The 24457-nt window shown below is 37.6% G+C and overlaps 1 protein-coding gene across 8 annotated transcripts in view; it reads right to left on the bottom strand.

The window, feature by feature from the left end:
- Window positions 1-24457, bottom strand: part of PPFIA1 (PTPRF interacting protein alpha 1) — a 71867-nt gene that overhangs the window by 33727 nt on the left and 13683 nt on the right. For all 8 annotated transcript variants that reach the window (XM_060765358.2, XM_060765329.2, XM_060765338.2 and 5 more), the window contains exons 3-7: window positions 11280-11381; window positions 8192-8356; window positions 5601-5675; window positions 1659-1760; window positions 1032-1253 (exon numbers count right to left, since the gene is read on the bottom strand). In XM_060765358.2, the coding sequence (XP_060621341.2) occupies window positions 1032-1253; window positions 1659-1760; window positions 5601-5675; window positions 8192-8356; window positions 11280-11381 (666 nt within the window). The remainder of the gene's footprint in view (window positions 1-1031; window positions 1254-1658; window positions 1761-5600; window positions 5676-8191; window positions 8357-11279; window positions 11382-24457) is intronic.

Raw genomic sequence — 24457 nt, 5'->3', positions numbered from 1 at the left:
TAGGATGCTCAGAAAGATTATATCTTAGCAAAGCATGTGTTGGTAATTACACAACTATTTGTTTTTGACATCCTTTATTTTCAGGATTTTTAAATCAGTGTGAATATCTGTTGCAATAAGGAAAGTTTCCAAAGTGGTTGAGACAAGAACTTAAACTGTTCAAAGAAAAGTATTCAGAAGTTCTAGTAATAAATAAACCCCCTGGATTGGGACAACTTTAGCCACATTCATAGGAAGAACTGCATGTCCACTTCTAAGAAATCAACAATTATATTTTTGATTTGGCTTACTATGAAATTAATAAAAATGATTAGATTTGAAATATAGACTCATCAAGTTAATAAACGGGCACTAAATAATGAAACAAATTCATATAGTAACTAAAAAAAACCCCCACACCAAACAACCAGAAATTTCCATTAGAATTCCAACAATGATTAAGTTACATTTGAAAGCTTATTAGAATAGTTGATGAAAATGTTCTAGGAACAAAATAGTTCAAGCCTTTATTCAAACCACAAATAATTTATTCCTTGAGGCAAAAACAATTATGGACATTGAATTTAAGATACCGTATTTCATCACATAATAGTTGCCATTGCATAACAGCCACACCCCTGTTTTGGGATCTCGGTTAGGGTCCCCAAAGATTTATCAAATAATAGCTGCACCCCTATGCACGAGCCTTCCCCTTCCCCTGTGGTTCCAAGTGGCAAGTGTGCAGGCTGGTGTAGGCATAAGAGCTGGGAGGCTTCCCTTGGCTGTCGGAAGCTGAGGGAGGCTTTCTAGCTCTGGCCTCCAGAGAGCTACTGGGAGAGATACAGGGCCTATTTTGGTCCATAGGTCCCACCCACTGCTGCATGTAGGTGGGCAAGGTCTATGTGGCCTTCTTCGGCTGTTGGCCAAAAGCTAAAGGAGACCATGTAGGCCTTGCCCATCAGTGCCTGCCCATAATTACCCCTCAAAAATGGGGCAAAAAAGTGTGACTATTATGTGATGAAATATAGTATTTTTTAAGAAAAGTTTCTCACCTCTCGTACATCTCTTTGCAACTTTGTATTCATTTCTTCAGATTTTATTAGATCTTTTCTAGCAGTGTCAAGATCTTCTTCCAGTTCTGCTACTCTGTTAGAAAGGGCAGTGATCCGTTCTTTCATTTGGGCTTGCTCTTTTGTTTGTTTGTCTATGACATCTTGAAGTTCTATTACTTTAGCAAGGTCTTCATCATGGCTCAGTGATCCATTAGAAGATCTCTATGGGGAGCAAAAGAATATCATTAGATAGTCTGTCATAATTTTTCATATTCAGCCATCATGATTCCAATGAGAAGGAGGTCACAAGTAAGGGTCTGTTTGCTTATCACTTTAAGAGGAAAAGATTCAGTTTGAAGTGGGTTTCTAACTTCCCAAAACTGAGGAAATGGTTAATCTAAATTGCTCTATGTTTATCTGAAAACAGTGTTTTTCATATTACCCAGTACCCTAAATAAAGTGGGTAACTTTAATCAAGTAATCAAGAAGATAGCATTCAATGTCATATTTTGCACTTGTTACTTCCTCACAACATGCTGGAGGCACGTAAGCCACCAAAATTTAACTAGATACAGATTTATTCCACAAGTGATTATTACACCTTACAAAAACAGGTTTTATATTTACCTTTCCATTAGTGCTAGGTGTGTTTTCCTGGTCATGATTAATATCAGGCATCCCATCAGCCTGTGTTCTTTTCTGATTGTTCTGTTCTTTCAAAATCATCAACTAGAAAAAAAATTAAAATAAAACATCTGTAATCATGATAAAGGATATTAATTCTGATCACAAAAGGGATCTTTAATAACAATATTTCCAGAATTAGAAAAGTGGTGTTCTTGAATGAAGAAATAAGACAATGTGACTGAGTCCCCCTTGGGGTGAGAAAAGCGGTATACAAATACTGTAAATAAATAAATAAATATGGTATTTTAATTCAATTTTAAAACCAAATTTAAATCAAATTCTATAATCTAGTTAAATAAAAATTTATGACATATCTAAATTGACTTTTTATCCCTCTCTCTCTCTCTCTCTGTGTGTGCATGAATCAAATTTGTGGCGGCTGCATGGCACATTGAGCAGATTTGGGTTAATATGGCCTTGAATTGTGTTGTGGATTGCTTTGCATTTTTGCTGAGAATCTGGATCAAACCACAACTTTGGGCCCGTGTAAACTGTTAAATAAGTTCAGTAACAGAACTGGCCACAACTATTTACATGGCCATCCCATATTCTCAGGCTTAGGTGACATGGATGGCACTTACTGTTCCCCTCCACATACTCATTTGTTTATCACTCATTACATGGAGTGGCATCAGCCAGGACACAAGGGTGATTGGAGAAGGAGAGGGGAAGATGAGGGGAAGGTAAGGGCAATTCCTCTTCTCCTCCCTCTCCTCCCCTGTGCCCCTGGCTGACATCCATGTCACATTCAATGGCCACCGGAACAAGATGGGGATGATGAGGACTCCTTCCCACCTCTACATCAATGTGAGGACAGGCAGTAAAAATCACCTAGGGGCTGATCTGGAATTCAACACTCTGAATTGGCCTAAAATAAAGTGTTCATATAGAACTGCCCACAGTCAAAATATGTCTCACAAATTCTATAAATATTTGAGAAATACTGTCCCTTAAAAAAAGAAGAAAACTCGATTAACAACAACAACATACAGTTTGGGGGGGGGGGGGGAGAGAAGTACTTAGTCAGATACTAATTGTACAAGTTCTCCCACTTAAAAACACGAGAGAGGCCTGTAATTGACATCATAGGTAAACCTCAACTATGAGAGACACCATGAGAAAACACATCCAGAAAATCACATTGTCTGGTTTTTAACTAATTTATTTGCAAATCATGGTGGAAAATAAGGATTTGGTCCATAACAAAAGTTCATCTCAATACTTTGTTATATACCATATATTCTGGCGTATAAGACTACTTTTTAACCCAAGAAAATCTTCTCAAAAGTCAGGAGTCGTCTTATACGCGGGAGTCGTCTTATACGTGAGGGTCATCTTATACACTGGAATAGCCTTATACATGGGAGTTGTCTTATATGGGGGAGTAGTCTTATACACCGGGAGTCGTCTTATACAGCGGGTTCGGAAACTTCCAATCGGGATTGGATAATCTGTGGTTGCTGCATTTTGTGGGGTAGCTCAAAAATTGCAGTGGCCACGTCCCTGCCGTATGCAGCAACTGTATGAAAGCATTAAGGGCAATGCTGTACAAGTATGGTAGAAGAAAATCCATTCATCAGGATTTGTGGACTTAATGCGGTCCCAATGGTGAGGTGAAGGGGCGCCTCACCGGGAAGGTGTAAGTGAAGGGCGGAGCAAGCTGCAGGTGTCCGGGGCCCGGGGTATGGAAAAAAAGAGATAGGAGTGACTCTGGGCCCAGAAAATCACAACTCTTTTACTTGTCTGGCCCGCCCTTGTATCCTATTACCGTACCTCCTCCTCTGCCTCTCAGATCTCGCTCCTGAAGACTGCAGTAAAGTGGTGCAGGTGCACATGTGCGAGATCTGAGAGTTAGAGAAGGAGGTACAGTAATAGGAAAATTACAATATTGAAATCAAATCTGATGCTTTAAAAATTTTATTTGGTGTGTGTTGGAAGAGGGGTAGTCTTATACAGTGAGTATATCCCAAACTCTATATTTTAACTGGAAAAGTTGGGGGTCATCTTATACGCCCAGTCGTCTTACATGCCGGAATATGTACCCCTTATTGGCAATGACAGAGGTCAAACATTTTCTGTAAGTCCTCACAAGGTTGGCAAACACTGTTGCTGGTATGTTGGCCCATTCCTCCATGCAGATTTCCTTAAGAGCAGTTATTTTTGGGGCCGTTGCTGGGCAACATGTACTTTCAACTTCCTCCAAATGTTTTCTATTAGGTTGGGATCTGGAGACTGGCTAGACCACTCCAGGACCTTGAAATGCTTCTTACGAAGCCACTCCTTCATTGCCTTGGTCATGTGCTTGGGACCATTGTTATACTGAAAAACCCAGCCACATTTAATCTTCAGTGCCCTTGCTGATGGAAGGAGGTTTGCACTCAAAATCTCACAATACATGGCCCCATTAATTCTTTCATGTATAGGGATCAGTTGCCCTGGTCCCTTTGCAGAGTAACAGCCCCAAAGCATGATGTTGCCACCCCCATGCTTCACAGTAGGTATGGTGTTCTTTGGATGCAACTCAGCATTCTTTCTCCTCCAAACACGACGAGTTGTGTTTCTGCCAAACAGTTCTACTTTGGTTTCATCTGACCATATGACATTCTCCTAATACTCTTCTGGATCATCCAAATGCTCTCCAGCAAACTTCAGTCGGCCCCAGACATGTACTGGCTTAAGCAGGGGGACAAATCTGGCACTGCAGGATCTTAGTTCCTGGCAGCGTAGTGTGTTACCGATGGTAGTAGCCTTTGTTACGTTGGTCCCAGCTCTCTGCCGGTCATTCACTAGGTTACCCCCATGTGGTTCTGGGATTTTTGCTCACCGTTCTTGTGATCATTTCGACCTGTTTACTGTTCCCACAGTTGATTTCTTCACACCAAGCTGCTTGCCTATTGCAGATTCAATCTTCTCAGTCTGGTGCAGGGTGAAAAAAATTTTCTGGTGTCCTTCAACAGCTCTTTGGCCTTCACCATATTGGCGTTTGGAGTGTGACTGCTTGAGGCTTTATACTGATAACAAGTCCAAATAGGTGCCATTACTACAGGTAATGAGTGGAGGACAGAGAAGCCTTTCTGTGAGACCCAGAAATCTTGCTTGGTTGTAGGTGACCAAATACTTATTTTCCACCATAATTTGCAAATAAATTCTTTAAAAATCAGACAATGTGATTTTCTGGATCTGTTTTCTCATGTTGTCTCTCATAGTTGAGGTCTACCCATGTTGTCAATTACAGGCCTCTCTCATCTTTTTTAGTGGGCGAACTTGTACAATTGATATTTGACTAAATACTCCCCCCCCCCAACTGTATCAACGATATAGACACACCTGGTTTTACCAAACATAGTTTTCAAGACAGGACTTGGATTACAGGAAATAATTTTCTGATAGGAGCCATCTGACAGTGGAATATATTAGCATTGAGTGTGATGAGTTTTTTTGTTTTAATTATGTTGGGATGTCTAAGAGTGGATTCCTGTACTGAGAAGAGATTTTATCAGAGGGACCTGTAGTCCTTCCAATTTTACAATTATATTATACACATTTTATAAATATATTTTATCTACTTCTGTTTCTGTAACTATATTATGTAAATTCTGCAATGGTTCTTGCTCACAATAATACATTGCTGAAATTCTGTAATTCTATATTTGCTGTTGAAAACCCTTTGATATACTGAAAAATTCCCAGGATAAATTTAGTCTGTGTTACTATCCATAGCATTCTGGGTAAGATCAAGGAAGGTCACAAAGGCTTTCATGATTTTGAAGATAGCCCCCCTGTTTCCACAACAGTTGCATGGCTCCCTGTAAGAGACTCCAGGAAAGTGAAGGAACAAGTAAGAATTAACACACTGATTTCTGTTTTACGGAAATTACGTACCTCCTTGTGTGTAGTACCGAGTTCTTCTTCCAACAAACTACATCGTTCAAGTGCTACTCGTAATCTTTCCCTTACCTAAAAGATAAAGTAAAAATATGAACACAATGGAATTCTGCTAGCATTACTAACATGCTAGAATGTATTTCTTGCAGACAATAAATGGGAAATGATTGCTGTAAAATAAAAGCCCACATGGTATAGAAGGGTGATTTAAATTATTTAGATTCTTATTTTATATTTCCTGATTAGTCATGGACACTAATTCATTAGTAGTAAAACACAATGAATAACTGGGTCTTTTTGTTACCTAGGAAAACATTTTAACCATACGCATTTTGATCCAATGAAACATAAGTCAAAGCAGGAGCCATTTCTGATAACATAGAAAGTTTTTTATTTTCACAATTCTACATGCACAGTGTTACTCTGATGGATTACTGTATCTACAGATTGTATCCTAGGAAGGACAGAGAATTGTACCCAAAGGAGAGGACTGAGAAGTAAGACAGTAAGACAGTGAGAAGTAATGAGCAGGTTTCCACTTAGTTTTTAGAATCCAACCCATGGAAATCATGCAGCAGCAAATATGCTGTATGTTACTACAGCATATTTTAGGTAGCAAGGTTAAATATATTATGCTTATATCAAGCAAAATTTCTTAATTAAAAGCTAACTGTTCAGAAATTTCTACAAACAAGAACTTGAAAATATAAATATGACACCATTTCTTGATTAAAGAAGAACCTAGCTGTTTTATAGTGAATCATTATACTGAGTTAAACTATTAGTCTATCTAGCCAAGTACTGTCAACTCAGACAGGCAGCAGTTCTCTAGGGTTTCAGGGAGGATGATTTCCTAGCCCTAGATAGAGATAACCTGTTTTTATATGTGCATGTGTTTTATTTTGTTGTATTTTATATTGTGTTCACTTTTATGTTGGTTTTTAGGCACTTTGTGCTGTCTATAAGCCGCCCTGAGTTCCTTCAGGGAGATGATGGTGGGATACAAGAATAAAGTTGTTACTATTTTTATAACAACAACAACAACAACCTGCTATTTCCTGGTGGTCTCTCATTCAAATATTAACCAGTTCCAATCCTGCTTAACTTGTGTTGACCTGAACATTTTTGTTTAGCAGATATTTTGGAACTTTAAAAAATTATAAAATATTTGAAAATGAAAGGTTGAAGTTAGTTAAAATCAACTGGGTTTAGAAAAGGGACACAGGAGTTGGTGTCATAATGGACCTCAAGGGAATGATGGTCTCTTCTCCTGTTAAGTCAGAAAAAATCTCCCATGGATTAAAGTGTCATGTCCTATATCAACTGGAATTTTTTTTTGCTCAATCCTATACAGTGGATCTGATCCTAACATCTATTGGAGAGAAAATGCTCCCATCAGACCTGTTCTATGTTTCTTCCAACGAACAACCAGAAGAAGCAAGTTTAGTCCTTCTACAACAGCAGCCCTGGAAAGCTGCTCCACAGTACTGGGGAACCCCTTAAGATAGTGGAGGGGGGAGAGACAGGGATGCAGAGAGAAGAGAAAATCCATGAAAGTTATGTCAATCCTGTCTACTTGGGGGGGGGGGGTGTAATCTTCTGATTGGTGTTCATTCCACCATTGGAAGGCTATTTAATTCATGGGAGAGAACACAGGATCAAAACCATTCATCCATCATGTTCTGCCTTCCTCCCAGAGTGGAATTCACTAAAGCTTACAAAAGGCACAAAGCTATAATAACACATATATTAAAAACATACAAAAGTTGAGATTAAAACAGTATTAAAACCATTTAAAATACATAGAATTTTGAAACAAAGATTAAAAATAGCTCTCTGCTTTTTATCTATGCTACTGCTCTTACATTTACCAATCAAAAGGTCTTACGCACAGCAACAGGGTCAAGAATTACTAGATGACTCATTCTGTGACATACAAATTCAGGAGAAATCCTTCCCAAGCCATTCATCATGTGCTTTTAGCAGCCCTAGGCTCCCAGACTAAGCAGTTCTTTCTTTCCCTGGCTCTGTTCCTCAAATGCTTTCTATATTACAATTCAAATGTGGTTTTCCTCTCTTGCATCTTTCCCTCTATATGTGATGCTATGAAAAGGAAAACAGTGCAAACTAAAAGCCAAGCTATAGCAGAATGGAGTGAAACAGTAATGAATGGATGAACTAAATGCATGAAAAAGAAATCAGAAGGGTAGACTTAAAAGTATGTTACCTTCCAATTTAATAATCACCATGACATTGTTCTATACACTGGAGAAGTACCAGAGCTATACAATTTTAACTGAACAGACATAAGCAAATCTTTTTCTGTTACTCTCCTGATTTTACTAACAGAAATCTCACAGAAACCAAATGCACTGGTCAGCTCCTATTCAAAACATTTGATTTATCAAGCAATCTAATTTGCATTGATGCCTAACTAGTCTGTACTCTCAAGCTATTTTCCCCCTTTAATTAATACCTCAAGTACTTTAGGATTACTGATTTTGACTAATGCTCTTAAACTGAATCATCCCAAGCATTAATAAACATTTCACAAACAGTAAGTGACTTCAAAACTCATCTTTCATTACCTTTTCATCAAGGGCTTTATGATGTTCAAAAAGGGACTTTAGTGCTTTGAGAACTTCAACTTCACTAGAAACACCTGCTGGAGACTGAGCTTGTCTCTTTACTACAGTCATTCTAAGAGACCGTTCATGTCGGGAAACAAGGCATTCCAAATGCTCTAACAGCAACTGAAAAACAATCAAAATTAAATGATGAATTATATAATTCTGCTGGTTTTAAAAATGACTATTTAATTCAATTTTATATGTTCTTGCAGGGAGGTCGAATAGATCAAGATGTCATCTAAGTAAATCAAAACCCCTTTATATAGCCATGATAGAAAGATTTTGTTTATGTATTGCATAAACTCTCTCAGACCGCCTTTTAGACCATAAGGTATTATTTTATACGGAAATGAACCCAGAAGACAATTAAATAATGTTTTCCATTCATTTCCCACCTTCATGCGAGTTTTATAGTACGTCCTCCAGATGTCCGATTTGGTGAAATATTTGGCCTTTCCCAAATGATCGCCATATATTTAATCAGTTGTAGAGGATATTTGTTTGAAGTACAAATTGCATTAAGGCCCTGGTAATCGGTTCATAACTGAAGCGTGCCATTACGCTTAGGCCGGAAAAGAATGGGGCTGCCATAGGAGAGTGAGCTGGTTCAATAAACCCTCAAGACAGGTTAGTGTCAATAAATTTTCTTTGGGCCTCTCGTTCTGGTTGTGACATCGCATATAGTTTGTGGCTCAGCAACTCTGCATTCAGAACTAATTCTATGGTGCAGTCTGTTTTCCTATGGGGTAGCAATTAGTTTATTTCTTGTTCACTAAAAACATCTGCAAAGTCCCGATATTGTCTCTAAAGGCTCTCCATCAGGTGCAGGCACATTTAATCCTGCCTCTTCAACCCTAGTGGGTTGCCACTCTTCCTTAGGAGTACTATAGACCCCATCATAGAAAACAAAAGTCTCAGTTTTCCAGTCAATTTTGGGATTTTGGTCTCATAGCCATGCAGCTCCTAGTGAGCCATGTGGTGAGCCATTTTTATATTAAAAAATGAGACTCAGAATACTTTTTTATACATTAAAAAGAAAACCAAGATAACTGGTTATCCAAATAAATACATGCATAGCTACATTACCTTTTCTGGACATTCTTCTTGTTAATACCAGAGCAGGCCACTACTTGAGGTCCACGACTACACATGCTCCTCACTCAACCACAGAGGGACATGTATAGCCCTTGATAAACTAAGCTCTTACCTTTTGCCACTCTACTCAAAGAAAGGGGCAGGTCCTTATTTTCTTTTTTTCTTCTTTTTTTTAAACAGAGTTAACATCAGAGGTTAGCTTTTATCAAGAAAGGAAGAGCCTCATTCTCTGCATAGAGTCAAATGCCTGGTTAGGAAAATGGCAGTGGATAGGGACATTTAGCCTCCTAAAGCAGCACTGCTTACCACTCACTATGGAATGACATTTGACGTTTCATGGGTCATATCAAAATCCATCATTCCAGCCCCTCAACCTGCCCTCAACTTATACATGAGGTTGACATATGTATATATCATAGTTAACTTGATTCCCTAAGTGATTCAGCCCTCCAGCATTTTGTCAGCCATGGTCAAAAGTTCCAGATACATGCTGCACTAATCTTAGAAAGCAACTCGACAAAAATAAATCATTTTACTGTTTACAGCTCTTCATAACCATTCTGGGTGTTGTTCTATTAGTGGCAAGAATGATTGCATTTCTATTGCATATATTTCCCTTTAATTTTAGACAACGTTGTATTCATATATGTGCATTTCCCACTGTTTTCAAATATTCAGGATTGTTTATTAAATGTATACTGCACTTTTCTCCCAAAAATTGCACTAGACATGTAATGTAGGCATCTGCTCATGTAGTTTGAACTTCAGTGATATGTGAAAAAACTGGGAGATGATTTTTATTTTCCTGTCATGCTATATGGGGGAATTTATGGTAAATAATCTGCCAAGAATGTATACAATAGCAAACTATAGTTTATGCAAACCAAGGTTTGCATCCAAACAGAATAGAAACTGTATATGAAATAGTGAGAACAGTGTGCATGAATCCAATAGCAGTGATCTATTTTCATGACATAAGAAATAAGACAGATCTTGGAAAAGTAACATTTTCAAACTTTGTAACTGACCCAGAGATGGGGACATCCTTGAAACACTTCCCATTGTGTACTCTGCAACACAATGCAAATACAACAAAACTGGCTGCAACCATTTATGAAATAGCTCTAACAGTTGCAGAGTAAGAGATCTCTCCACTACTATTCTGCATTTTTTCTACCCTGCTTTAAACTATCCTGTGCTGGTTAAACATTGGTGCTCCAGATAACATCTTATACACACAATTTAGATGACCTTTCTGCCAACATGCAAAATGCAATAAAGTTAAAAGATGTCAGACTACTGAGAGTGGTTGTATGAATCAGCTTTTAGTTTGCTTTAGAAAAATGTTACATGGGTGCTGAAAAGCTGTATCTTTAGGGATCTGAAGAGGAAGAAGATTGCAGATTTGCTCATGAAAAATAAGAAATGCTCTCTGCAAGCTTCAAAGTCCACCCAAAAGGCAAAACACACACAAAATCCAAAAAAACAAAAACAAAAACCCCTAACTGTGGTGATAGCAATAATGTCAATCCTAAAACCATTTACATTATGCAAACTACTCAAAATCAGTCTTCAGTTTTTCCGGTTTTAACATTCAGTATGAACAGCGTTCTGCTTCTACAACTCTGAATTCAAACTGTTTGATTATATTAATATCACATAATACATTCACATAAACATTTCCCTTGTAATTATTTTCATATTATTAATTTCATCTATAGCTTGTTCAATTTTCCAATCAAATAACAGTAAGGCTGAACAGTCGACATTATACATTTGTTCAAAACCTGTAGTACTGCATTCATAGACACAGAATTATAATTGAAAGTTCTGTTCATTCACTTCCCCACTTTAATTTGAAAAGCAAAGACAAAAGTCCTTAATATATTACATGTCAGGATCCTTCTCAACAAATCTATCACAAAATGGCTACTGCAAGTAGTAAACTCACCCTTGTATTGTTTCTTTCCGCTTTCAGTTCTGCAATTTCTTCTTCTCTCTCAAGGAGTTGTTCTCTGCATACATTAAGCTCTTTAGTAAGTGCTGCAAACTCCTAGGATAGAAACAAAACAATGTTATATGCTAGCATCATCAAGTTTTGGCTCTAAACTTCTTCTTTGTTTCCAGGTGACCTAACTTCTTTGAGGAAAAAAGCAGAAAGAAAAGCAAGAAGCAACTAGCTGTGGGGACTGGATTTGGACCAACATCCCCTAATCTCTTCTTTCAACACTTAAACACTACTCAGTCTGGAAAGTAAAAGTTTGAAGAAGCCTGACCTAGAAGAAGAGGATGAGTATCACACATGGTTGAATGACAGGACATCTTTCCCAACAGTCCCCCAAAACCTGGCAATTCCTGCACCTTCATGGATTAATGGTTACAATTGTATTAATAGGAGACAAGACAAGAGTACAACTATGGAGACATCAGATTTCAGTGACAATCTCTACTTTCATTGTAAAGGTGCAAGAGTTGTCAGGTTTTGGGGGACAGTTGGGAAAGATGTCCTGTCATTCAACCATGTATGATACTCATCCTCTACATTTCCATGAACTTGGCTGTCAGCAGATTGCTTCAGACAAATAGTTCCAAGTCCATATCTTTTGGAAGTCAAATGGAAAAATCTTCTGAAACATACTGTAGAACAGTGATAGCAAACACAGCAACTCAAGTGAATTTATTTATGTGTCTGGCCCATTTCAGAGAATGTGTGGGCCCTTTACCAAGAGGTTAAACCAGAATGTGAAATAAGAAACCTTTTAAACTTATGCCTTTTTCTGAATTTATTTTCGGAAGGGCTTCGGGAGTTACATTTTAACAGTGAGAGGCTAGGATTATAGGATGGGGCCAAAGCAACACAGTGCAACTCTTACACTATTTCACATTTCCCTACCTAGCACAGCTCAATTCTACTGACGTCAGCTCAGAATGACACCGTATTGCAATAGGTTTCAGGTATATAAAGAACTCTCCGTTCTATGTATGGCTATTCAAAGGCATGCTAGGAGAACAAATTGCCAGGATAGAAACCAAAGCTCTTTCCCCAAGAAATACCTTCTGGATCCTTTAAACGGTCCATTGACTGGAGCAAATAAATCAAGACAAAGTTAAACATCAAAATCTGCCCTTTCCAAACATTTATGAAAAATATCCCCTCCCCTGAAGGGGGCACCAAAGAAACACTTCTTAGAATGCATACAACTGAAACAGTGCATACAATGCATAGATTTTAGAAAATATACACAGAATGCTTGCATTAAACTCTCTCTCTCACTCTCTCTGAGCACTGATTACACAGCCCAACAGAAAAAAAATTCTTGATGTCTTGGTTTTTAGTTCTGCTCCTGGGGTTGTTTGGGGGCACTGATTCAGAAATTTGTACTGCTCTAGTTTCTTAGATTTGATTCATGATTTGCTATGGGTGATCAGATGGCGACTGATAGGTGGCATATGTTCTGAATCTCAAAAGCTTGAGCTGATAGGGAAAACTGGTACAATTTCTGGAATCAGCAGGTCAAATATGTCCAGAAACAGGGTCAACACGTGAGGCTTTAAAATGTGTGTTGGCTAGTATTATTGTATGAAACCAATAAAGAGCAGCAATATCTTCTAACTAGTATGGCAGAAGAAAGGAAAAATACTAGCAGGATGTTTAACTGCCCTAGGTTATAATCAACCTACATGCTCTTTTGTTGTTTCAACATTCTCCCACAATATCTAGTGTTACCCAACAGGAAACCTTAGCTATTGTTATTTGTTGTTTGAATTTTAATTAATTTTACCTCCAGCTAGGTAGCCAATTAAGAAGATTCAAAGGGAATCTAGATTTTATTTATCTGGTTTCCTCTTGGTGAATTCCTAGACTACTGTGAGGCTTTGGGTAGAAAACCTCCAACCCCTTTCCCCCTAAACAGGTAAGGAGATGCACTGCTTATCCTCACCCCAATGTATCTACAAACATTCTATTAGACATAAAAATGTAAAACCTTAAGAAATCCTGAAACTTTGGGCTTTCTAAAAAAATCCCTTCAGCCTGAATTACTTTAGAGGCATAATCTATATTACATACAAATCTGATTGCCATAAAATATGTGTGCTCTTAAAACAGATTAGTTAGATTATCATAACAAAGTAATTTACTTTATACAATTGGTACTACAAGGTTCTGAACTGTAAGGAACACCTAAAGTCTAAGAAAGCTCCTCTAGTTTGAGGAGCAAGAATTATGTTCCAATAAAAAACAGAATAATTTTTGATACTGTTCCATTATCTGAGCAGAGGCCACCGGGGGGCACTATAGAGAGAAGGATTGTCCCATTTATAGGGGTGGAAGGTGGGTTGAAGGAGGAAAATCATTTCCACCTATTTTCGCATTATTCTCCCCACCCATGTTCCTATCATGGAAACAATCCTTGTTTATGATATGGGAAGGGTGAGACGACCAGCTAAAATAGGGGAAATTGTTTTCCTCCTTCAACTCCACCCTCATAAATGAGACAATCTTTCTTTCTCTAGCACCCTCTAGTTGCCTCTGCCTAGATAATGGAACAGTACTTAATTTTTACAAATATCTAATGTGCATACGTAGAAATGCAGGTAGTCTGTAAGTAAACTTAAAAAGTTCAAATGAAAATAACTTATTCTGTACTTACAATAAAATCTGATTTTAACAGATTCAATAAAAAGTTAAATTTAGGAGAATTATTCTTGGCTAAAGGAAACAGATTATTTTAAAGCCTTACTAGTTACTATCTATATAAGTAGCACTCAACTCCTCTGACTGTTTTGAACTTCAATTCTTAGAAATCCTAGCCAGCTGGCCAGCTGTTAGGAACACCTGGAGGACCAAAGGTTGAAAACCATTAATCTATATGAATATTTCTAAATATATATCACTGCTGTTTTAAAGATCTGTAGACTTACTGAAACTTCAGTGGTACGCTCTAAATAAAGACTGTCAACATTTTTGGATACAAATACTTTTCTAGTACAAAACATTGGTATGCATTATTGGAAAGTCACTGTACTTCTAGATGAATGAGTTTGAATAAGTTTCCCATCAACTGCTGACGCCATGTTGGAGACAGTCATCTGTCTGAGGGTACTTCTTGTATTCACACCAGATGCAAACAGCAGAACCATGTGTCAGTCTACTGCTTGCAGCTGCTTTACATATTTTTCTTTAATTAAACTTCAGGCTTTATCCTCAGAGACAAAAATAAAACATACTTCCAGACTATTTCAAGAACATAAGGATATAGATTATGTTAGTTTTTAACTTTAAAAAGAACAGCAAATAATACACCACACAAGACAAGAAAAAACAAAGACAATCACATACCAAGAAACATTACACTTCAAAATAGCCTTCCCCAATACCATAGTTAAGCTATGCTCCCATTTTTACAAAATCCATACTATGACAAATAAGCCTTTACTTCATTTGACTTTATTTTACTTATATTTCATGGCTGTGTGTACACTTCATTCTAACACAACAACATAAAGAATTGTCATATTCTGCAACAAAGTGCTATGCTCACTGGTCAAGGAAATTTCACAACTTCCACTTAATTCTGTTATGAAGCACCCATATTTAAAGGTGTCTGGAATCCTTCATAGTCAGGATTATCATGGTCACTTTAACTTATAACAATGCCAGTGGTCTGGGGAGAAACTATACAACCCATGAGCCTCTATCAATTGCTTAGAACTAAGTGCTACATATGCACTGAGTCACAGCATATGTTCACAGTATATTGTTCCATTATTTAAAAACTTACTATTCTAAGGCCAAGCTAAGACTATCTTATGTTGGTTCAAACATCATAAAACCAGGAATTTGGGGAAAAACTGCAATTATCTAACAGACATGTCCTGTAACAGGAATAACACAGCACAATGTTCAATACCTGGTGGCTTTCACCTTACCCTCTGTACATACACTATGCTTTCAATTCTAAATAGTGTAGTGGGACCAGCAAAGATGCCCCATTGTTTCCTAATTATGTGTTACCTTAAGAAACATCTCAGATTTACTGAACTGCTGAAGGAATTTGGATGCTTACAATGGAATTATCTTTTTTCTTTAATTTAGCACAATTAAAAGGAATGCTACTATGTTCCTTCACATAATCTATATGCTCACAAACAAATTATCAGAAAGTCTCCAAATGTTCAAAAATGACTCAACAAAATACACCATTCATCAGAATGTGTGTCCCATATTCAGATAATCACCCACCTTGGCATTATTCTTGCCATAGTGGCAGGACTGCTCAGAAATAATGGCAAACTATCTCTGAATACCTTTTACTTTGAAAGCACTGTGGTGAGACAACCCAAAATGAAATTAGATAGTGCCTATGCATGGCATCACAGCATATGTTCACAATATATTGTTCCATTATTTTAAAACTTACTATTGTAATGCCAAGCTAAGACTATCTCATGTTGGTTCACACACAATAAAACTAGGAATTTGGGGGAAAATTGAATCATGGATTAGAAGGTACTGAGAAGAGCAAAGGACAATTGCTAATAATTTATTTAGCTCATGCAACTGGACTCACACAGAAAGGACATTCAAGCCCAGAAGAAAGAAAATGTACACAATGTATCTAACTGAAATGTGCAATGTGGGACTATGATTAAAAAACTAAAAAACATAAAACATAAAATGGAATAATAAGACATAGCCATTATAGGTGTTGAATGAACTAAAGTGGATAACACTGCATTTTATTCTGGAACCGATAACCAAATTAAACTAGATGGCATTAGTAGTGAGACAAGGTGTAGCAAAAGCAGGCAGGGGGATAGAAAACAAAGCCTGTGCTCCCATCACAGAGGCAGATGAGGAAGAAATGAGGAAATTGAGTATACATACACCTTAACAAAATATATTATTAATCATAGTCAATTGGAATGCAAAAGGAGAAAACAAGAGAATAAAATACTGTCAGAGAATTTGGCCTAGGATCAAAAAGTGAAGCAGAAGTGTTGGAACTCAGATGCCTTTAAAGAGCCAGACACAGTAATGTAAACAAATCAACAGTTTATTAAGTCAAAGTAAACAGGACTCAGAGACACTTCCTTCAGTGCCTCTGGCCAAAACTCAAAGTTTGCAGCAATTTGCAGCTTGAAAAACAAAGTAAGCAAATAAACCGGATTATACTGGCAAAAGATCCAGATTAAACAAGAGTTCATGCAAAATGCGCCAAAATCACAGGTCAAAGATAAAGCCAAAACAAAACACTGTGAAGAGAAGCCGCTGTCCAAAATCAGTTCAAGGTCGAAGAAGTCCCAGTTGTAGGTAACAGAGTCCAAAAACAGCATCGTCATCAGAAACAGTCTGTGGTCAAGGAGAGGGAAAATCCGCACTTACGAGAGTCCAAGCCAGTCAGCACACGAAGAATACAGCAACCTGCAGTTCCAGGAGCCAAGCCCAACAAGAGAAGCGACAGCAGCAAAACCCAAGGCACGTAACCAACACTTTGCCTACTGCAAAGTTCCATACTTTCAGTGCCTTCATTTATCCTACAACTCATCATCCGTTGATGAGCTGTCCTCCGCTCTTTCCTCATCGCTATCAGCTATCTTACTCATTACAGCTGAGCGCCAACACCCATCTCTCCAACTCTTCCACCTCCTGTCAAGAATTAAGTCTCCCAATCAATATCTGGTATCTCCAGACTGCCAATCCCCAGAAAAACCCTCAAACGTATCACTGGATGTGGGTTGCATGCACACATTCCTGACTTCTTGCACTTGAGTCCAAACCAATGGCTCTTCTTCATTCTCACTACTCCCAGACCCATTAGTTCCAGAAAAGCCCATGAAATCCTCATCTTCAGTGGGAGCACTAAGTATGTCCCGGATCCTTTTCCTTTGACGTTTTTTGTCAGATTCCTGCTCCCGAGTAGTCTGTTTGACACCTCTACTCCCATCTCCCTCCTCCTCCTCCTCCTCCTCACACATTTCACTCTCTGAGAAACCCTCGAAGGAGTCTTCATCTGTGGGAGACATAAGTATCTCCCGGATTCTCTTCCTTTGTTGTTCTTCCTCTAACACCTGAGCTACTCGTTTCCCTCCTCTACTACTCCCACTAGTAGTAGTATCATTGCCAGCAGACTCTACTACAACAAGAGTGACTGAATTCTGTGAGGCCGCAGTTTACTCACTGCAAGCACAGTTTTCAGGCAACCAAATAAATGTCTACGTATATGGATGTTACCAGATGGCCAAAATAAAAACCAAATAGACTATAAAACTGGATGAAGAAAATGGAGAAGATATCTCATCAAGAAGAAGATGAACGTATTATGGCACAAACCATGTATTGCTGATACCTACAATTAGAGTAAAGCTAAAGAGTCTACTAAATCAAGGTAAGAATACAGAAACACAGTTGTTCTCATGACACAGATGCTTTAGAAAAAGTTAAACTTAATTTCATCTATCAAGAAAGTTTTATTTGATGCCCAGTCATAACTTTTTTCACTAGTAGTAGTATCGTTGCCAGCAGACTCTACTACTACCACAATTATAAAATTATGAGAAAACTTTACTAAATGTATCAGTAAGAACTTTAATTTTTTTTTTCTAAAAACACACTATAGAAAGAATGTTTATTGTACAGTGGCATGATTTTGTTGGCAAAGGATCATGTAAGACTGTACTACCTTTAGGCATTTATCTGAAGTACTCATGGAGAAGGGGAGCTTTTCCCTAAATCACCTTTCTTCTTAATGCACACTGTAAATGAGAAGATACTTTCTAATTAAAGGGCAACTCCTGTACTTCTAGTTCAACATGTTTTCTTAAACCCACCTAAATTTCAATTAATCTTTGAAGTGTTAACTGCATTTTACTTCTGGCTGACAGCACTGGAATTATGCCTGTTGGAAATGAATGTGTTAATGCTTTAGATAATGTCTCCTTCTCCCCATGTCACTTATTTAAGAAACTCTTTAGATTTAATTAGAAATCAGCATTTTTGCCAAGGGCCTACATCTAAAAACCTGTGAGTGTATCTACTGGATCCTGAAAACTTAAATTCTTCTGAGGTAAATGTTGCTGAACTGTAAAAAAAAAAGTAAGCCTCTTTGGGCAAATACCAAGTTCTTGCTTTTTTGTGGAATGCCAAGCACACTGTGTTCAAAAAAGTAATGCTAACTGGCATTCTGGAATTAAACATTTAGACAGACTGCAAAGTTAATACTTGCACTGTTTATGTGATTGATGGCATGCGCTGACATTTGTTGTCTTCCTCTTTTTGATTCTACATATAACAAATCATCTATCAACTACAAGTATATCACAGTTAACAAAGCAGACATGTTGCTGGGCATTGCTTCTTTAACAACATGTTCCAGCAAGTTTTTTTTTACCAAATCTAAAGAAGAAGAAAACAGGACAAACACTTTGCGAAAAGGAGCTTCTTTCTCAGAATCTTTATTAACTTAGATTGCTGTTGCTGCTATGTAAAACAGTAAGCACCTATTGGAAAAACAGAGTGCCCCATAGCAGATACTTTGACAATCACAAAACACCCTTGATTGTATCAGTACAAAAATACTCTTTCCAGTGTAAACTATGCCGAATATGTAATTTCCCTATGTAAAAAGCAACCACAAAAAGCAGAATATAATCATAGTACTTAAAACTATTTATAAGCTGTATACAAACTGTTCTAAAATCTGGGTTGCTGTGAGTTTTCCGAGCTGTATGGTCATGTTCCAGAAGCATTCTCTCCTGACATTTCACCTGCAAATTACAAGCACCCTCAGAGGTTGTGAGGTCTGCGGAAAACCAGGCAAGAAGGGTTTATATGTGTGTGGAAAGTTCAGGGTGGAAGAAAGAATTCAACCCCCTGATTAACCATTCAATGCTAATCAAGGTGGCCAATTGCTACATTAACGCTAGCCTCAAACAGAGAAGAGTTCTTCCTCCCACCCTGGACATTCCACAGAAATATAAACCCCTCCTGACTAGTATTCAACAGACCTCACATTCTCTGAGCATGCCTACAAGTGAAACATCAGGAGAACATGCTTTTGGACCATAGCCATACAGCCTGGAAAACTCACAGCAACCCAGTGATTCCGACCATGAACCCTTCGACAACACACTTAAGTCCTTGGTTTGAAACAAATAGAACACCTTGAGATTTACAGTTAATTGAGGTTATGTAGTCTATATTGTTTTGTGGCAGCTATTTGTATACCACTCGATTACATATTTTACTCATGAATTATTCAATTATTGCAATTTGGAGAAATAAGGCTAAGAACTTTTTTCATGTACAGTAGAGTCTCACTTATCCAATATAAACGGGCCGGCAGAACATTGGATAAGCAAAGATGTTGGATAATAAGGAGGGATTAAGGCAGGCCCGTAGCCAGGATTTCGTTTCGGGGTGTGTGTGAATTTTTTTCAGGGGTTTTTTTTGGGGGGGGCTGAGTTTCGGGGGAGGGGGGAGGCTGAGTCTGAGTGAAAGAGGGTCTAGCCTAGCAAACCTTTTATATCATTACCCCAATACCCGCATGCATATGGGATATATTGAGTATGGTGATCAGATCATGATATGAATAAACATATCAGTTTAAATAATGCACCAGTAAGGCCTTTTCATGAACCACCATGAGAATTTCGGGGGGGGGGGGGGCTGAAGCCCCTCAAGCCCCCCCCCCCCCCGGGCTACATGCCTGGATTAAGGGAACACCTATTAAACGTCAGGCACTGAATAATACAGAACGTTGGATGAGTGAAGGTTGGATAAGCGAAATTTTACTGTGAATGGATAGAACTTCAAGAAGAGCACTGTAACATATAAAAACAATTTAAGTTTTGAAATTATTGTAAGTCGCAAGGCCAAACAGAGCATAGGGATACAGCCTGTGCTGGATGGGGTAACACTCCCCTTGAAGGCACAGGTTAACAGCTTGGGAGTCCTACTGGACTCATCACTGAGCCTGGAACCTCAGGTTTCTGTGGAAGATAGGAGGGCTTTCACACAATTAAAGCTTGCACACCAATAGTGCCCATACCTTGGGAATCAGACTTGGCCATGGTGGTCCATGCTCTCGTTACATCTAGGATAGACTACTGCAATGCACTCTATGTGAGTTTGCCTTTGAAGACTGTTCAAAAGCTTCAAATAGTCCAAACTGGCTGCCAGTTTGCTACCAAGCACAATTCAAAGTGCTGGTTTTGACCTATAAAGTTCTAAACAGCCCCAGCCCAGATTACCTGTCTGAATGCATCTCCCTCTATGAACCATAGCGGAGATTAAGATCTTATGGGGAAAGTCACTCTTATGGGGAAGTCCTGCTCTCATTCCCACCGCCGTCACAGGCACGATTGGCCGGAACGAGAGAGAGGGCCTTGTCAGTGATTGCCCGTAGGCTATGGAACTCTCTTCCTGGCAAGATTAGATCAGCCCCCTCCCTCCTGTCCTTCAGAAAAATGATAAAAAACTTGGCTGTGGGATCAAGTCTTTGGGGCAGTGCAATAAGGCAACAATATGAAACTCTATCCTGCTGACTAGATCTGGTATGGCTGATCTGAGATGGTTTTAAACGATTTATTTTAGAGATAACTGATTTTAGTTTTTGTGCATATTTATAATTTATTTTATGTTCTGGCATTGAATGTTTGCCATATATATAGTACGTTGTGCTCCGCCCTGAGTTCCCCTTGGGGTGAGAAGGATGGAATATAAATACTTTAAATAAATAATAAATAAGATTTTCAATTTAATATGAACCAATTATATTTTCCTGATAACCTAATTCAGATACAGTAATCAAATGTTACAACAGATAACATCTCATCATGTACTGAAATAATTTTATCACCTTCTGATCTCAAAACTCTCATCAATATTTACACTTTGCAAACTTCATCACAACTTGGCATTCAAATAAATTATTTGCAATATCTAATAACAAAAATAACGGTAATCTCTTTTGCAGTCATTAAATGTCCACTCAGTTCAATATATATCTTATAACCCATCCTACTTTTGCAAGAAAGAATTCTTAGTATGAACAATTTCTGAAATGAGCTAGGTCTTCTGAGGTTTAAATGTTAGTTCAGATTTACTACATCTAATATAAATGGCATACCTACACAGACAGAAAGGTTGTGGTTAAATGAACTAGCTGAAATCAGTCCCAGTTAGAATACACTGACCCAATTTACCTAAGCGTTAATTTACCAAATTTCCACTGATTAATTGGGACTATTCCACTTGCAGCCATTTCTCCATAGAGTTTGTCATGTTACTCATGGCAAACCAGTTCCACTCCCCTACTCACCATGATTTAAATTTAGGAAACCAGCTTAATTATATCATTGGAATTTAAAAGAAAGAATTACTCACTGTTATTGGAATGAAGCTCCTGTGCATTTCTGCATGAGTCATTATTCTGGGATTGCCAATTGACTGGAAGGATCATGCCTTAATCATGGCAAACTTAAATTGCATTGTTTTGAAGGGGCTCCTCTAATCTTGACTAACACTGGGTCCAAGTCACTATCTTCAAAATCTAATCTATCATTACAGAATAGCACACTGCCGATCCTTAGGGCTTCACGCTCTTTTTGTTTTACTGCTAAAACCATACTCCTTCACTGCATAGAACAAGTACAATTGATACCAAATGAATGTTAATTCCCATTGTGTTGTTAATCTTAAAATACAACTATGAAAATATCTTGATATATATATTCCCCTTCCACGGCATTAACTAAGTTATGTAATTTATAACTCATAACATGCATTCCAAAATGATGCAATCAATTTTCTAGACCAGTATTTTTTATTTAGCTGCAGAAAAATGGGTTTGGTCAAAAGTACAGTAATTTATGTGATAAGTTTAAATGCATTAAACCAAGTCTTTTAATTAGAATTATATATATTTTTAAAGTATTTTCTGACAATACTCCAGCAAGACATTTGGCTCTGTTCTTTAGTTCTCAAAACATTGATAGAATTAGCCAAAATTAGAATTTAACATGAAAAACAAATGAAGCTGATAAAAGGTCAGTCTAAAAACACCCGAGAAATTATGTTTTGTTAGATTAAAGTCACTCTGTTTAAGTTTTGGACCCTTAATTAAACTATTCAGAATGTTCTTCTTATGAGTCTTCAACTATGAAATCAAATCCAAACACATCTAGATGCAAAAAGACTGGCGAACAATTGAATGTAATACTATTAATTGTGGAAATTCTTAAGTATTCAGTAGAAACCTATTCTCCCTTTTTTTAAAAAAAAGTTGGTCTGGATAAACTCTTCAACAAAGAAGCATGCCATGGGTTTCTATCACATCATTCCCCCATCTCCACTCAAATTACAGATATGATGTTCCTCTTTGAATGCATCAAACTGAGTATTTGAGACACACTGGCAGTCTGATCTACAAGAACTATCAACATTTCATTATGTTAAGAGTATAATAATATTTTTATTTTGTCATCTTCCCAATAACTTTTCTTGTGCTAAAATATTAAATCCTGTAATTACTTTGATTTGATCAAATGCTAGAATGCATGTTATCAGCAATAACTCTGCTGTGAATGGACAATATAACATGTTTCTCACTGTCAGTACTTCAGACATCTGACTTCACTCACTTTGCACTATTTACCATCATTACCTCCAACAGCAAAATAAATAAATAAATATGAGCATATGTACCTATATCTCAGAATAACATTTCATGTATTTGTCTTCAAAGACATATTTCAGAATATTTATTAACTGGTCATGTAGTTTCACTATTATTTCTTATATGCAGCAGAAGTAAACTGTAGCATGCTTGTCAACGTTTGTTATCATCAATCTACTTTGAAGTACACAATAGTGCATGGAAATCTGTATGTATACAATAAATATTCAACTGGTCTTTTTGCATACAACAATTAAGACACAGTCTGAAGACTGATACACTCTCCTACCACCATTATCTTGTACATTTGAAAAGTCCTAAGAGTCTCTTCCATAACAATATACAAAATATTCATAAACTCTTTAAGATAACTACCAAAATAAGAAACTTGCCTCCAAAGACTCTGTGCCAAGCTTGTCACATGGTACCATTTATCTAGCAGCTTAAAAAACAAAAATGCCCTGAAGTCATCAAATACTAAAACAGTCAAAGCAGTCGGCCACATCTCAACAGCAGCTCTGATACTTTAAAGAAAAAAATCAATAAGAGCAATAATCTGTCCCAATTCTACCTGTCATTGATTTGAGAGATGCTATACAACTGTTTACTACTGTTTTGTCTGTAAAGAACTCTATGGTACTTGATGATCATGTTTGGCTCAAATTTCTATTTATCCATGAAATTCACTGACTCTCTGGGTCATTCACTTTTTCATGAAGTTTAGGTTTTCTTTTACCAGAAGAAAAAATATAAGTACACATCAATGCTCACACAGCTCACTACTTTCCAAACTACATTAGAATATAACATTGCACATGTGAGTATCAACTTATATCAAAATAGAGTACCAACTTCCAATATGGAATTTCCACCTCTCTGTGAAGAGAGAAGAAATCTCTTTACAAGCATGAAGACTGCATGGGCGGATTAATCACATGCTGTATTTTATCTTCTACAGAACCAGGATTGTAAGTTAGGGTTGCTATTCTTTTTCTTGGCAGAGACACTGAGTATAAGAAAAGAACTATTACAATACTCCACATGAAAGAAAACCAGTGAAGGAACTATGATTACTTCCTTTACAGTCATTTGACATCTCTTCTCCCAATGCGAAAGTGAAAACATGGTTCGAATAACAGTATCAGCATTTTTAAAAAAGATCTAATCTCTTCTACTGCTACTTTAATACTTAGGTTTTTGTATGTACACAATCCCTGCCTGTAAATATGATGCCTTGATATATGTATGATTTCTTATCAGTCAGTTAAGTCCATGGAGCCCTCAGTGGTACAACGGCTTAAACCCTTGTTCTGGCAGGATTGAAGACCGACAGGTTGGAGGTTTGAATTTGGGGAGAGAGTGGGAGAGCTCCCTCTGTCAGGTCCAGCTCCCCATGCGGTGACATGAGAGACGTCTCCCACAAGAATGGTAAAACATCAAAACATTCAGG

This window comes from Anolis sagrei, chromosome 1, assembly GCF_037176765.1.
Source record: "Anolis sagrei isolate rAnoSag1 chromosome 1, rAnoSag1.mat, whole genome shotgun sequence".
Taxonomy (NCBI): Eukaryota; Metazoa; Chordata; class Lepidosauria; order Squamata; family Dactyloidae; genus Anolis; species Anolis sagrei.
This window is presented reverse-complemented; position numbering and strand designations above follow the sequence as displayed.